The 13,479-nt window shown below is 40.0% G+C and overlaps 1 protein-coding gene across 3 annotated transcripts in view; it reads left to right on the top strand.

The window, feature by feature from the left end:
- Nucleotides 1-13,479, top strand: part of LOC133834851 (SH3 domain-containing protein 2-like) — a 40,402-nt gene that overhangs the window by 11,010 nt on the left and 15,913 nt on the right. For all 3 annotated transcript variants that reach the window (XR_009893480.1, XM_062264620.1, XM_062264621.1), the window contains exons 5-7: nt 8,893-8,994; nt 9,073-9,273; nt 9,637-9,699. Coding sequence is in view for 2 of the 3 variants with exons in the window: in XM_062264620.1 (XP_062120604.1) it covers nt 8,893-8,994; nt 9,073-9,273; nt 9,637-9,699 (366 nt within the window). In the remaining variant the exon portion in view is untranslated. The remainder of the gene's footprint in view (nt 1-8,892; nt 8,995-9,072; nt 9,274-9,636; nt 9,700-13,479) is intronic.

Genomic DNA, 13,479 nt, shown 5'->3' with positions numbered 1-13,479 from the left:
GTTCCGCTGTTGTTACAAGAATTGGAGATCATTGACGATTTTTTGCCCTTACCGTTGGGCAGCACTGATGTTATTCTGGGCATTCAAGTGGCTTGAGACTTTGGGCGGCACATACCACCATTGGAAGGATCATATCATGAAGCTGAATGTTGGGGGTAAGGCCTATACGCTTCGGGGCGATCCTTCGCTGCATAAAACCCGAGTATCCCTTGAGACAATGCAAAAGATTTTACAGCAGGAGCGTCAAGGAGTTTGGGTGGAATTGGGGACGTCTACGGTTACCTCACCGGGGGCCGAGACCACCGGCCCAGCCGCGGCCCTCATTGAGAAATTTGTTTCGGTCTTTGCTATGCCAGCCAGATTGCCGCCGCCTCGGAGTCATGATCACTGTATACCCTTGCGGCCAGTGACCTTGCCGATTAGTGTGCGACCATATCGGTACCCCCAGATTCAGAAGGATGAGATTGAGCGGTTAATGGGGGAGATGCTGGCGGCTGGTTGGTTAAGAAGAAGGACGAGAGTTGGCGATTTTGTGTGGATTACCGTGCCCTCAACCGTGAGACAATCGTCGATAAGTTTCCCATTCCCGTTATCGACGAGTTGTTGGATGAACTCCATGGCGCCAAGGTCTTCTCAAAGTTGGATCTCCATTCGGGATATCATCAAATTCGAGTACGACCGGAGGACATTCACAAGACGGCTTTTCGAACTCATGAGGGTCACTACGAGTTCGTGGTCATGCAGTTTGGGTTGACAAACGCCCCTGCCACGTTTCAGTCCTTGATGAACGAAGTCTTCAAGCCATTTCTACGGCGTTTTGTGTTGGTCTTCTTTGATGACATATTAGTTTACAGCCCGGATACCGACTCCCACATGGAGCACCTTTCCTTGGTCCTACAGACGTTGGTTCAGCACAGGTTGTATGCGAACCTAAAGAAATGCTGTTTTTTCCAAGGCCAGTTGGAGTATTTGGGTCACCTCATCTCTGCGGAGGGCGTGGCCGTGGACCCCTCAAAGATCCAGGCTATGGTGGATTGGCCACTACCAACCACCCTCAAGGAGTTGCGGGGGTTCTTAGGACTGACGGGGTACTATCGGAAGTTTGTGGCTGGTTATGGGGCCATTGCTCGACCACTCACGGATCACTTTGGGTGGACCAAGGAAGCATCAAAGGCGTTTATGGCTCTCAAGACAGCCTTAGTTTCTGTGCCCGTGTTGGCTTTGCCGGACTTTACCAAACAATTCGTGGTGGACACGGATGCTTCGGGGTATGGCCTTGGGGCGGTCTTAATGCAAGAAGGACGTCCACTCGCTTATTTCAGCCAGGCACTTAAACCCCGTGCCCAATTGAAGTCCATCTATGAGAAAGAGCTTATGGCAATTGTCCTTGCCATTTTGAAGTGGCGGCCGTATTTGTTGGGTCGCAAATTTATAGTGCGAACGGACCAAAAAAGCTTGAAGTATTTGCTAGAGCAACGCCTTGTGTCACAGGAACACCAAAAGTGGCTGGTGAAAATTCTAGGCTATGACTTTGAGATACATTTTCGGCCAGGAGTGGGCAATAGTGCCGCTGATGCGCTTTCTCGGTTACCCTAGGTGGAGTGTGCCACTTTATCCTCTACTACTTGGCTGGATTGGGACGTGGTGGCTCAGGAGGTGCAGCAAGACAAATCGTTTAGTGGGGTGCTAGCTAACCTTGCCCAAGGAAAGGGGGTCCCGGGTTTTACTAGGGAGCATGGTCGTCTCCTTTATAAGGGCAGATTGGTCCTCACAGCGACATCGACATTGCTGCCGGACTTCTTGCGTGATTGCCATTGTTCTCCGGTTGGGGGACATTCCGGGGAGTCTCGGACTTACCAACGACTACGACGCGATGTGTATTGGCCGGGTATGAAAAAGGCAGTGGTCGAGTTTGTGCGGCACTGTGACGTTTGCCAAAGGAACAAGAGTATGGCCATGTCGCCGGCGGGGTTGCTGCAGCCACTGCTGCTGCCAGAGCGCGTTTGGGAGGATGTCTCGATGGATTTTATTGAAGGATTACCCAAATCCGAAGGGGTGGACTCGATTTTAGTGGTAGTGGATTGGCTGAGTAAATACAGCCACTTTATTGGCCTCAAACATCCTTTCAATGCTCGGACCGTTGCGGAAAAGTTTGTTGATTATGTGGTCAAGTTACATGGCATACCCCGCTCTATAGTTTCTGACAGGGACCAGATTTTTCTGAGCAATTTCTGGACTGAGTTGTTTCGGTTGCAGGGTACGGAACTTAAGCGGAGCACGGCCTACCACCCCCAGACCGATGGCCAAACGGAGGTGGTTAACAGGTGCCTTGAAACTTATCTACGCTGTTTTGCTTCGGAGAAGCCTCGCGTATGGGCGAAATGGCTGTCTTGGGCTGAATATTGGTACAATACTACATTCCATTCAGCCTTGGGGTGCACCCCGTTCAAGGTTTTGTATGGTCGTGATCCACCTTCTTTGCTTCGCTATGAGAATGGCACCACTACCGTTGTGGCAGTCGAATAGTTGCTGGAAGACAGAGACACTTTTTTAGATGATTTGAAGATGCATTTGTTGAGGGCACAGCAGCGGATGAAGGCAGCAGCTGATTTATCTCGGCGACCAGTGGAGTTTCAGGAAGGGGACTCAGTGTTCGTCAAGCTGCGCCCATACAGACAGAAATCCTTAGCGATTCGGAAGAACGAAAAACTGGCAGCACGCTTTTATGGGCCATTTAAGGTGCTGTCTAGGATCGGCCCCGTTGCCTATCGCCTTGATTTGCCCGCATCTTCTGCCATCCACCCCGTTTTCCATGTATCACAGCTCAGAGCGGCTGTTGGCACAGCACACTCATCTCCCACCTTGCCTCCCACCATCAATGCTGACTAGGAATTGATTGTGGAACCGGAGGACTTACTCAACGTACGCTACACCACAGACGGCGCAGGGAGACAGCTTGAAGTGTTGATCAAATGGAAGGATCTGCCCATGTTCGAAGCCACATGGGAGAAGTTTGACTCCATTCGACACCAGTTTCCAGCATTTAACCTTGAGGACAAGGTTCGAGATATAGGGGGGGGGGGGTAATGTTAGGACTGACATACGGCTCACTTATGCTAGGAGAGCCAGGTCAACACACAAGGGGTAAGGTAGTCTTTCGGTTGGGTCAGGGGCTTTTTGGTCATTACTGTAACAGAAAGAGAGTGAGCCAATATAGGTAGTGGGGAGGTCAGTGAGTGGGGCATGCATGAGTTAGAATTTGCTTACTGCATAGGAGGGTCCCAAGCCCTCGAATACATGTGGAAAGTTGTACTGTTTGGTTGCTGAATTAAGATACAATTGCTACTGGTTTTAGCAACAACTTCTCTCTGCTGTTTCTTTGTACTGTTCTATTGGTTTGCTAACTCTATTGTAGGTAGGCGGGCATAACAGAATTCTAGTAATAGCTTCCATGTGTTCCTCAGTTGGATTACTCGTGTATTGACTCATCACACTAACAGGAAAACCAATATCAGGTCTAGTGTGAGATAAATAAATAAGGTGTCCAACTAGCCTTTGATATCTCCCCCTGTCCACAGGTGTCTTATCTATCCCTGAGCCAATTTTCTTGTTAGAATCCATTGGAGTTGAGGCCGGTTTACACCCAGGCATTCCTATTTCCTTGAGTAAGTCTAGAACATACGTTGAGAAACAAAAATGTCATGTCTTGATCGTGCAATTTCCATGCCAAGAAAATATCTGAGATACCCAAGATCTTTAATCTCAAATTCCTTTGATAAGAAACTTTTCAACATTTCCAGTTCCTCCTTGTAAGCGCCTGTTAGTATTATATCATCAACATAAACTATTAGGATAACAATCCTTTTATTTGATGAGAGTTTGACAAACAATGTGTGATCTGCTTGACATTGAGTATAACCATTTTGAATGATGGATTTAGTAAATTTTCCAAACCATGCTTGTGGAGATTGCTTAAGGCCACATAGAGGTTTTTTCAGTCTACATACTTTGTCTTGGTTGGATGAATTCTAAAAGCCAGGTGGAATATCCATATAGATTTCTTCTTCAAGATCACCATTCAAGAAAGCATTCTTGACATCTAGTTGGTGCAGTGGCTAGTCCCGGTTTGCAGCAAGAGAGAATAGAACATAGATGGTGTTGAGTTTAGCCACAGGCGCGTCTCTTGATAATCTATCCCATAAGGCTGAGTGAAATCCTTAGCAACCAGGCCAGCTTTAAACCTCTCAATGCTACCATTTGCTTTATGTTTAATGGTGAATACCCATTTGCATCCCACGGGCCTCTTTCCATTTGGTAATTTTGTAATTTCCCAATTACCATTCTTTACCAAAGCATTGATCTCATCTTGCACAACCTTTTTGCAACTAGGATCAGTTAGTGCCTCTTGGATTGTATGAGGAATCTGTACACTATCAAGAACAGAGACAAATGCCTGATAGGATGGAGATAAGATATTATAGGATACAAAGTTGCTTATGGGATGTTTAGTACAAGCACGAACTCCCTTTCTCAAAGCAATAGGCGGATCATCATTTATATGAGTAACATTATCATAACTAGGCAAACCTGAATGTATTTCTGGAGGATGTGGTTCCAGTTCCGATTCATGGTGGTTCTCGAGATGTGTTCGGTCTTCTAATTCTTTCTCAGAATTTTTTCTTCTTTGGTAGACATGCAGCTCTTTAGGATCTGGTTGAGAATCAACATTCATTGGTGGCCTAGATGAATTTCCAGATTGATTTTCTATGACTTGGGAAGGACTTGATGGATCTTGATTTTCTATGACTTGGGAAGGAGATGGATCCATTTGTTGTGGTTTGGAAGATTGAATAGAAGGTGGAGTATAAGTATAAGTACCTAGAAGAATGTCAGTATGGGTACCTGGAATAGTATCCCAAAGATGAGATTCACTTACAATCTCCCCTGAATCTCAGACTTGTAATAAGCATGATTTTCGAAAAAGGTGACATCCATAGAGTTATAGGTTTTTATAGTAGTAGGAGAATAACACTTATAACCCTTTTGATGAGATGAATAACCAATAAAGATGCATTAGATAGATTTAGGATCTAACTTACTGCGATGTTGCAAATAGAGGTGGACAAAAACAGTGTAACCAAAAATCTTAGGATCAACAAAGCTAATGAACCTTGTATGAGGGAATAGTTGCAAGAGAGTTTGACACAGAGTTTTAAATTTGAGAACTTTAGATGGCATTCGATTGATGAGATAGGCAGCAGTAAGAACTGCATCACCCCAGAAAAAATTGGGAACGTGAGTCCCAAACATGAGAGATCGAGCAACTTCAAGAAGATGTCGATTTTTGCGTTCAGCAATTCCATTTTGCTGAGGAGTGTCAACACAAGAACTTAAGTGAATGATGACCTGTTGTATCTTATAGGGACCCAGAACAGAATTAAAAAATTCTTTGGCATTGTCAGTTTTGAGAATTTGAAGCGTAGTTTGAAACTAAGATTGAATCATAGAATGAAAGCGCTGAAAAATCTCACTTACTTTTGATTTATTTTTCATAAGAAATACCCAAGTTAATCTAGTGTGATCATCTATAATTGATATAAACCATCTTTTTCCAGTTAGTGTTTACACGTTAAGGTCCCCATACATCACTATGAATGAATGAAAAAGGTTTGGATGGTTTACATGATAATCTAGAATAACTATTGCGAGTGTTTTGCAAATTGACAGATTTAACAGCAAAAAGAGTCTGTATTTTTATTAATAAATAAAATAGGAAACACTTTTGACAAATTTCGGATGACCAAGACTATAGTGCCATAACATAATATCACTATTTTTATTAGAATAAGAAATAGACTGATTATTCAAAGAAAACAAACTGAACTTTTGGACTGTGCTAGTGGATGGAATTTCATTATGTAGAGTATAGAAACCAGAACACATCTCAGCACTGCCAATCCTCTTTCTCGAATCCAAGTCCTGAAATGCACACAGATTTGCGAAAAATTTAGTCATACAATGGTGGTCACGAGTAAATTTACTAATAGAAAGTAAATTACAATCCAATTTAGGCACATGAAGTACAGATGTGAGAGTTAGGTCCTTATTTATTGTGACTGAACCCGAACCCTCAACTTGAGAGAGTGTGCCATTAGCAATTTTCATTGTATGTTTTCCTGAACTCGTGTGAAACTCAGAAAAAATTGATGCATCTCTGGTCATGTGATCTGATGCGCCAGAGTCAAGAATCCAAGAAAAAATTGATGCATCTCTGGTCATGTGATCTGATGCGCCAGAGTCAAGAATCCAAGATTTAGTAATTCTTTTATTGACAAAATAAGCTACTGACTTATTACCTCTCGTGGCCAACATTCCAGTACCCTGAGTAGCATTTGGCAGATTGGAGGACTGACTTAGAATCTTTTGAAGGGCCTCAAGCTAAGCTTTCGTAAATGGAGCGGATTCAGATGCATCTTTATTCCCTTCAGCAGTAGAACTAGTAGTGGCAGTAACATTCCCTTGACTTTCACGATCACCCCATGACTTGGGCTTCCAATTTGGAGGCTTTCCATGGATTTTCCAGCATGTTTCTCAGTAGTGTCCTGGTTTTCAGCAATGGTCACACCAAGGACGTCCCTTATTCTGACGATTATCAGGATTTGCACCACGAGGCTGTCATCGAGCAGCAAGGGCAGATGATTCCTGATCTGAAAGTAGAGTTGGAGAGCCTATCATAACCTTTTTCCTACTTTCTTCAAGACGAACTTCAGAGAATGCCTCTTTGACCTTAGGAAGGGGCTTGGTGCTCATGATTCGACTTCGGACTGGATCGAGATTTTTGTTAAGGCCATGAAGAAACTTGAAAGTCCTCTTTTTCTCCACAATGGTACGGTAGAGGGTAGTATCATTAGTACACTTCCACTCATATTCTTTAAATAGATCCAGCTACTGCCAATAGCGTGTGAGAGTATTGAAGTATAGAGTGACAGAGGTATCCTCTTGGCGGAGATCATACAAGGCAGCTTCGATAGCAAAGAGTTCTGAGGTATATTCAGAACTTGAATAAGACTCTTTGACAGCATCCCATAATTCCTTTGCCGTGGCATATAAGAGAAAATTTTCTCCTATATCATTATTCATTGAGTTTATCAACCATGATTTAATCACATGATTGTCAGATTTCCAAGTTTTGAACGTAGGATCATCTTGCTTTGGAGCCGAAATTTCCCCAGTGAGATATTCCTCCTTGCCTTTTCCACCAATATACATCAGCACATATTGGGATCATTGGAGATAGTTGTGTCCATTGAATTTGTGGCTGGTAATTAGAGAGACAGATTCATTGCTGTGAGAGAGAGCTGGAGTAGAGAGGGACTGATTTGATGAGGACTTCTTGGAGGTTACCTCTGAGATGAAGCTGTCTTTTTCAGCAGCCATTTTAGACAGGAATGGACACAGAGAAGAGAAGAAGAAAGGAAAAAAAAATATTGAAACCCTAGGAAAGTTACGGCTCTGATGCCATGTGAGTTTTTGAATATTTATCTTATTTTATTATCTCCAATGAGGGAATATATACAGTCTTGAAGGAAAAAATAAATCTAAACAAATAAATATACAATCAACTAATTCTAGGAAAAACAAAATTATAATCCCCTATTTCTAGAAAGAAAAGATATACATAATATTTGGTATTAACACCAAATTGATCCCTAGATACAGCTGTGATCAATTTCCTGATTTAGGAAATAAATCCACCTTTATTGATATTAAAACTGAGAATATAAGTAGGTATTTATAGAATACATAGTTGACTAATAGTTAGGGAAAAAGCAGCACTATACAGGGAAGGAAATAGCTATATAATCCATTCTTAGAAAGTTTCTAAAAAAATATAAGAAAATAATCTCTAATTAATTCTTATTAATTCACATTTTTCTACACAAACCAAACATGGGCTTGGGTAAAATAGCATCTCTTCAGTCCATTCTGAAGCTATAATTAATTCTAATACAATCCTTTCCTACTTAACAACGTCTTATGGTTTTTTTTGGTTAAGGAAAAAGTTGAGGCTGTAAAGCTAACTATGGCTTTGAACAGTAATCTGTAGAGATTTTGTAAGAGACCAATAGAGTTAGTAGAAAAAACACTTAGGCACTCTCATGCTCAATTACCCTAATTTCAAATAATTGAAAAATGAGAGCTGATCTTTCAGATCGAAACCCTGGAGGAATGGTATAAATTCAAGAGGGCTGCTCCTTTTCCCAGAGTCAGCAATATACTCTTGCAATACAGAAACTGAATATAAATCAAGATATATATTTTACATCCATTTCTTTATTCTTGTTTTGTTTGGTATTTATATAGAGTAATGATTGAGACGCACTCAAATTGCACACCTATTTACACACAATGATGTGTAATTAATCTTAACTACACAAATAAAAGTGATGTCTATATATATTCACCTTGTGTTTTTAAAGAATGTTAAAAAAATTTCTTAGCATTTTGTGGCACAAGTTAATTTTTTTACTTAATAAATTTAATAATGTCAAACTGGGTTTGAAGAATAGAGGTATAGAAGTCAACTTCTCTAAACAATTCTGCGGAGAAAATTGAACCTGACATCCTTAGATACGTTGCTGCCACCAAAGGTAATTTTGAGAGGATTTCCTGTGCATTTTTCTGGTGTTATCTCATAGGCGAATTTAACCTATATATTATTGTTCTTTTACCTTTGTTCTAAAAAGTGAGTTTGTGTGATTACCTGAAACTTGTTTCCTCTACAATGAATGTCATGTGATTCTTCTTTGTTAATATAAATCATAAGTTTCTTCCAACTTCTCCACTTCCTTTTGTGTTTGTAATCGTGTCACAGGCTTTAAAAATATGTAGGTTTGTGAGCCACTACGGGCACAAATAAATGGAGCTCCTTTGGAAGATGCTCGTCACTTGGCTCACCGTTATGATAAACTGCGTCAGGATGTGGAAGCCCAGGTAATTGATCATCTTGTAATTGGTTACACACACCACATTCAAATTGTTAAAAATTCATACTGAATAGCTTATTATTAGGTGGCTGAAGTATTGAGGCGCGGGTCAAAATCTAAGGTCCCTTCTGTATCTGAGGAGAGTGTAATTAAGCTTCAAAATGCAGAAGGAAGATTGGATGAGCTTAATTCTTCTATTATGGCTCTTGGTCGAGAAGCAACTGCAGCTATGTCGTCAGTTGAGGAGCAGCAGCAAAAGATGACATTCCATACACTTTTTACCATGGTATTTTTCCTTGATTCTCTCTGGTATGTATCTACAGGCTGGCAATATCTTGATTCACAATGTTATTTTGAGTTGTAAATTTATTTACACGCTTGGATTTCTACAACACTTAGATACATGTTGCTGTATACGTTTATACTGTGAAGCCTTAATTTGTATGTGAGATGTAAACGAAATAAAATAAATACTTTGTAATTGCAGCCACTTGGGACTAGCTTAAGTGGTTGGGTACCTACACAGCATGTCAATAAATATTTTAACTAAAATGTTTATGGTCTCATTTTACTTAGATGACAGGGATTCTATACCTTTATCTGAATGCAATTATTTTGACATCAAATCTGAGAAATATTCATTTTCCAGGTTGATGCTGAGAGATCTTACCACCAGCATGCTCTTACTATTCTGGAAAAGCTACATGCTGAGGTTTGTTATATCAGGCTAGTTCTGTACTTTTTCCTACTTGTATTGTTCTTGGCAATGTCAAAATGTCGGGATCAGCCGCAAACATGTCAAAGTTTTTAGTTGTGAATAGTATTTTATTTCTGAAATAATAAGCAATTAAGATAATGATCTTGTTATCAATAAGAAAAAAGAATATAATTTTATTATATTCATGGGAAGTGCTGACATTTTTTTTTCATGCATTGAATTTTTAAATGCTAATGCTTTCTATATTGTCACTTACAATTGTTTAGAAATATACCATTAAACACGAGTGGCTTATTTAGAACTGTTAGGATTAATTACAGTTCTCCGATGGGATTTTTAACTTTAAATGGTGAATCTTACTGTAGGTTTTTGGGATTAATTCTTCTAATATGATTTTATTGAAGAATAGTGATAGGCCTCCTTGACCTATGTTTATGCTAGGAGGAATAGGAAAGGTAATGGTATGGTGGCAGCAGGAGATAATTAGTTAGTTGGGGGTATTAAGGTTGTTATGTGAGTTTGGTTAGTGTGTGAGTGAGGTATGCGGGAATAGGATGAGGAATTAGAATATAAGCAAGAGAGTGAGGTCATTGGAGGGTGTGAAGTGTTTGGTAGGGAGAGACTAGGCTCTCAAATTCCTAGCGATCAATACAGAGGCATTGGTTTTCTTTTCATTTTCTTACTATTTTTTGCTGTTTGGCTAACCCATTGGTAGGCCTAACCTATCAAATAGAAAGGCCAATATATAACCTATCAAATAGAAAGGCCAATATATAGGTAGATTTCAATGTACAAGATAGCTAAAACAGAAAGAAATAAATTTTACAACCTATGCTTAGCTGTACAACACACCCTAGGTATTTACACATATGCTATCACTATTTCTACACTCTCCCTCAAGCTGAGTTGTATATGTTATACAAACTCAGCTTGGAATAAAATTCTTGAAAACTAGTTCTTGGTAGGGTCTTTGTTAGGATGTTGACAATCTGTTTTTTTGTAGGAATGTAGTTGAGCTCAATGACCTTTGAATTTACTTTCTCAAAAGTGAAGTGTCGGTCTATTTCAATATGTTTAGTTTTATCATGGTTAATCGGATTCTTAGCAATGTTGATTGCAACTTGACTATCACTGTACATTTTAAACGACTCGGGATAGTTAATTCTCAACTCATTCATCAGCGTGCTGAGCCACATTCCGTCACATATACGTAAGTCCAAAGAACAGAACGATATTTTGATTCTGCACTACTCCTTGAGACCACAGACTGCTTTTTGCTGCGCCAAGTGACTAAATTACCCCATACATAAGTGCCATAATCACTCGTTGATCGTCTGTTGGTTAGCTCTCCAGCCCAACTAGAATCTATGTAGACTTCTAAGTCTGGATTGTTGTGTTTTCTGAAGTGCAAACCGATACTTGGTGTCATTTTAAAAAATCTTCGAATACGACGAACTGCTTCCAAGTGCTCCTCGAAAGGATTGTCCATATGTTAGCTTACCACGCTGACAGAGAGCGATATCATGTCTAGTATGAGAGAGATAGAGTAGTTTCCCCACTAATCTTTGATAACCCCCTCTTTATTGGAGTTGAATCCTCACTTCGAATTGCTTTCAAGTTTGGTTCCATTATTGGAGTGTCAACAAGCTTATTCCCAATCATTCCAGTTTCTTTTAGAAGATCTAGGATATACTTTCGTTGAGATATAACAATTCCATCTTCGGATCAGGCTGCTTCCATTCCAAGAAAATATTTGAGGGTCCTAAATCTTTGATTTCAAACTGAGGCAAGAAGTCTTTTGAGATCTGAAATTTCGCATGAATTGTCTCCAGTTAGGATTATGTCATCTACATAGACAATGAGAATTGCCAGCTTCCTTGTTGAAGAGAACTTAACAAATAGGGTATAATCAGCATGACTTAGTATATCCATGTTTAATAACTGACTTTGCAAATCTATCAAACCATGCCTGAGGTGATTGTTTCAAGCCATAAAGAGATTTGAGAAGTTTGCACACTACTCAACAACTGGAGTATTTTTTCATCCCTGATGGAATTTCCATAGACTTCTTTGAGTTCCCCATTCAAGAAGGTATTTTTTACTTCCAACTGATATAACGACCAATCACAATTTCCAACAAGTGATAACAAAACTCTTACTGTGTTAAGCTTGGCGACGGGAGCAAAGGTCTCCTGATAGTCAACACCATATGAATGAGTGAACTCTTTCACGATCAACCGAGCATTGGATCTGTTGATACTTCCATCTGAATTATACTTGACGGTGAAAATCCACTTACAACTAACTATCCGCTTTCCTTGAGGTAACTCAGTGAGAACCCAAGTACCATTTTTCTCAAGAGCATTGATTTCTTCATCGACTGCAATCTTCCATTTAGGAACTTTCATGGCCTCATAAATGTCTGTACAAATCTGAATAAGATCAAGGGAAGAGATAAAGACTCGGTACATAGGTGTTAGTTTCCCATAAGCAACATATTTCTCTATTGGGTGATCAGTACAAGTTCTAACACCCTTCTGGAGAGCAAAAGGCAGGTCAATGTCATCAATAGTAGGAGAAACTAACTTATGATTCATAGAATCCTTACCTTCATGATTTTCAAGATCGGGAGAGCTCAGATGAGTGTTTGAGCCGTCCTTGTCTTGCATGTTGACCTCTATATTCCCAACTTTTCTCCTGCTATAAACACGAAGTTCTTTGTTATCTATATCAAATTGTGCTTCAGTTTGAAGTGGCGGTTCGTTTGAGAGTGTTTGGATTTTCATCGGAGGAATATAAGGTCGGACTGACTATAGGAAGTAAGGAGGATGGGCTGGATGTGTTTTTTGGGTAGAGATTTTGTTGGATAGGCAAAGAAGAAGGCAAGGGAGAACCAGTTGACTGTGACAACACAGGTAAGGGTTGAGTAGTTTGATGATGTTCATGTGTCAAGACATTAGGTTGAAGAAATGTAGCCTGATGATCATGAAGAGTTTTCCAAAGCTAATATTCCTTTGAATGCTCCCCCGAATACTAGGTCTGGGAAAGAAAGATTGGTGTTCAAGAAATGTGACATCCCTAGTGTTATAAACCCTCTTTATAATTGGAGAGTAACATTTGTATCCCATTTGAGCATTGGAATAGCCGATGAAGAGAATTTGTGAGACTTTGAATCAAGCTTTATTCTTTTGTGATCATAAATATGGACAAAAGCAGTACAACCGAAGACTTTGAGTGGAAGATTTGAGGAGAAGGTTGAGATACGAGGGAATGTTGCGAGTACAAATTTCTTGGGGTTTTGAATTGTAGTACTCGTCTAGGCATACGATTTATGAGATAGGTGGCTGTGAGTACGAATTTCCCCCAAAATTGTTTAGGAACACGATTTGAAAACATGATGGATCTAGAAACTTTAAGAAGATGTCTATTTCTTCTCTTATCCACCCCATTTTGTTAATTTGTTATGGAGTATCAACACATGAACTAATATGAACAATCCCTTGCTCTAACAAGTATGGACCAAGAATGGAGTTAAAATGTTCCTTCCCTTGTCAGTTTTCAGAATTTGGATTTTTTGGTTGAATTGATTTTGAATCATGGAATGAAAATTTTTAAGATAGAAGCTGTTTTTGATTTTTCTTTCATGAGAAAAGTCCATGTTGTCCTAGTGTGTGATCATCGATAAAGGAAAAAAACCATCTAGATCTATTGATATTTGTTACCTGTGAGGGTCCCCAAATATCATTGTATTTTTGAAGGTTTGTAAGAAAAACT

This window comes from Humulus lupulus, chromosome 5, assembly GCF_963169125.1.
Source record: "Humulus lupulus chromosome 5, drHumLupu1.1, whole genome shotgun sequence".
Taxonomy (NCBI): Eukaryota; Viridiplantae; Streptophyta; class Magnoliopsida; order Rosales; family Cannabaceae; genus Humulus; species Humulus lupulus.
Note: the sequence above shows the minus strand (reverse complement) of the source record. Positions and strands in the feature narration are given on the sequence as shown.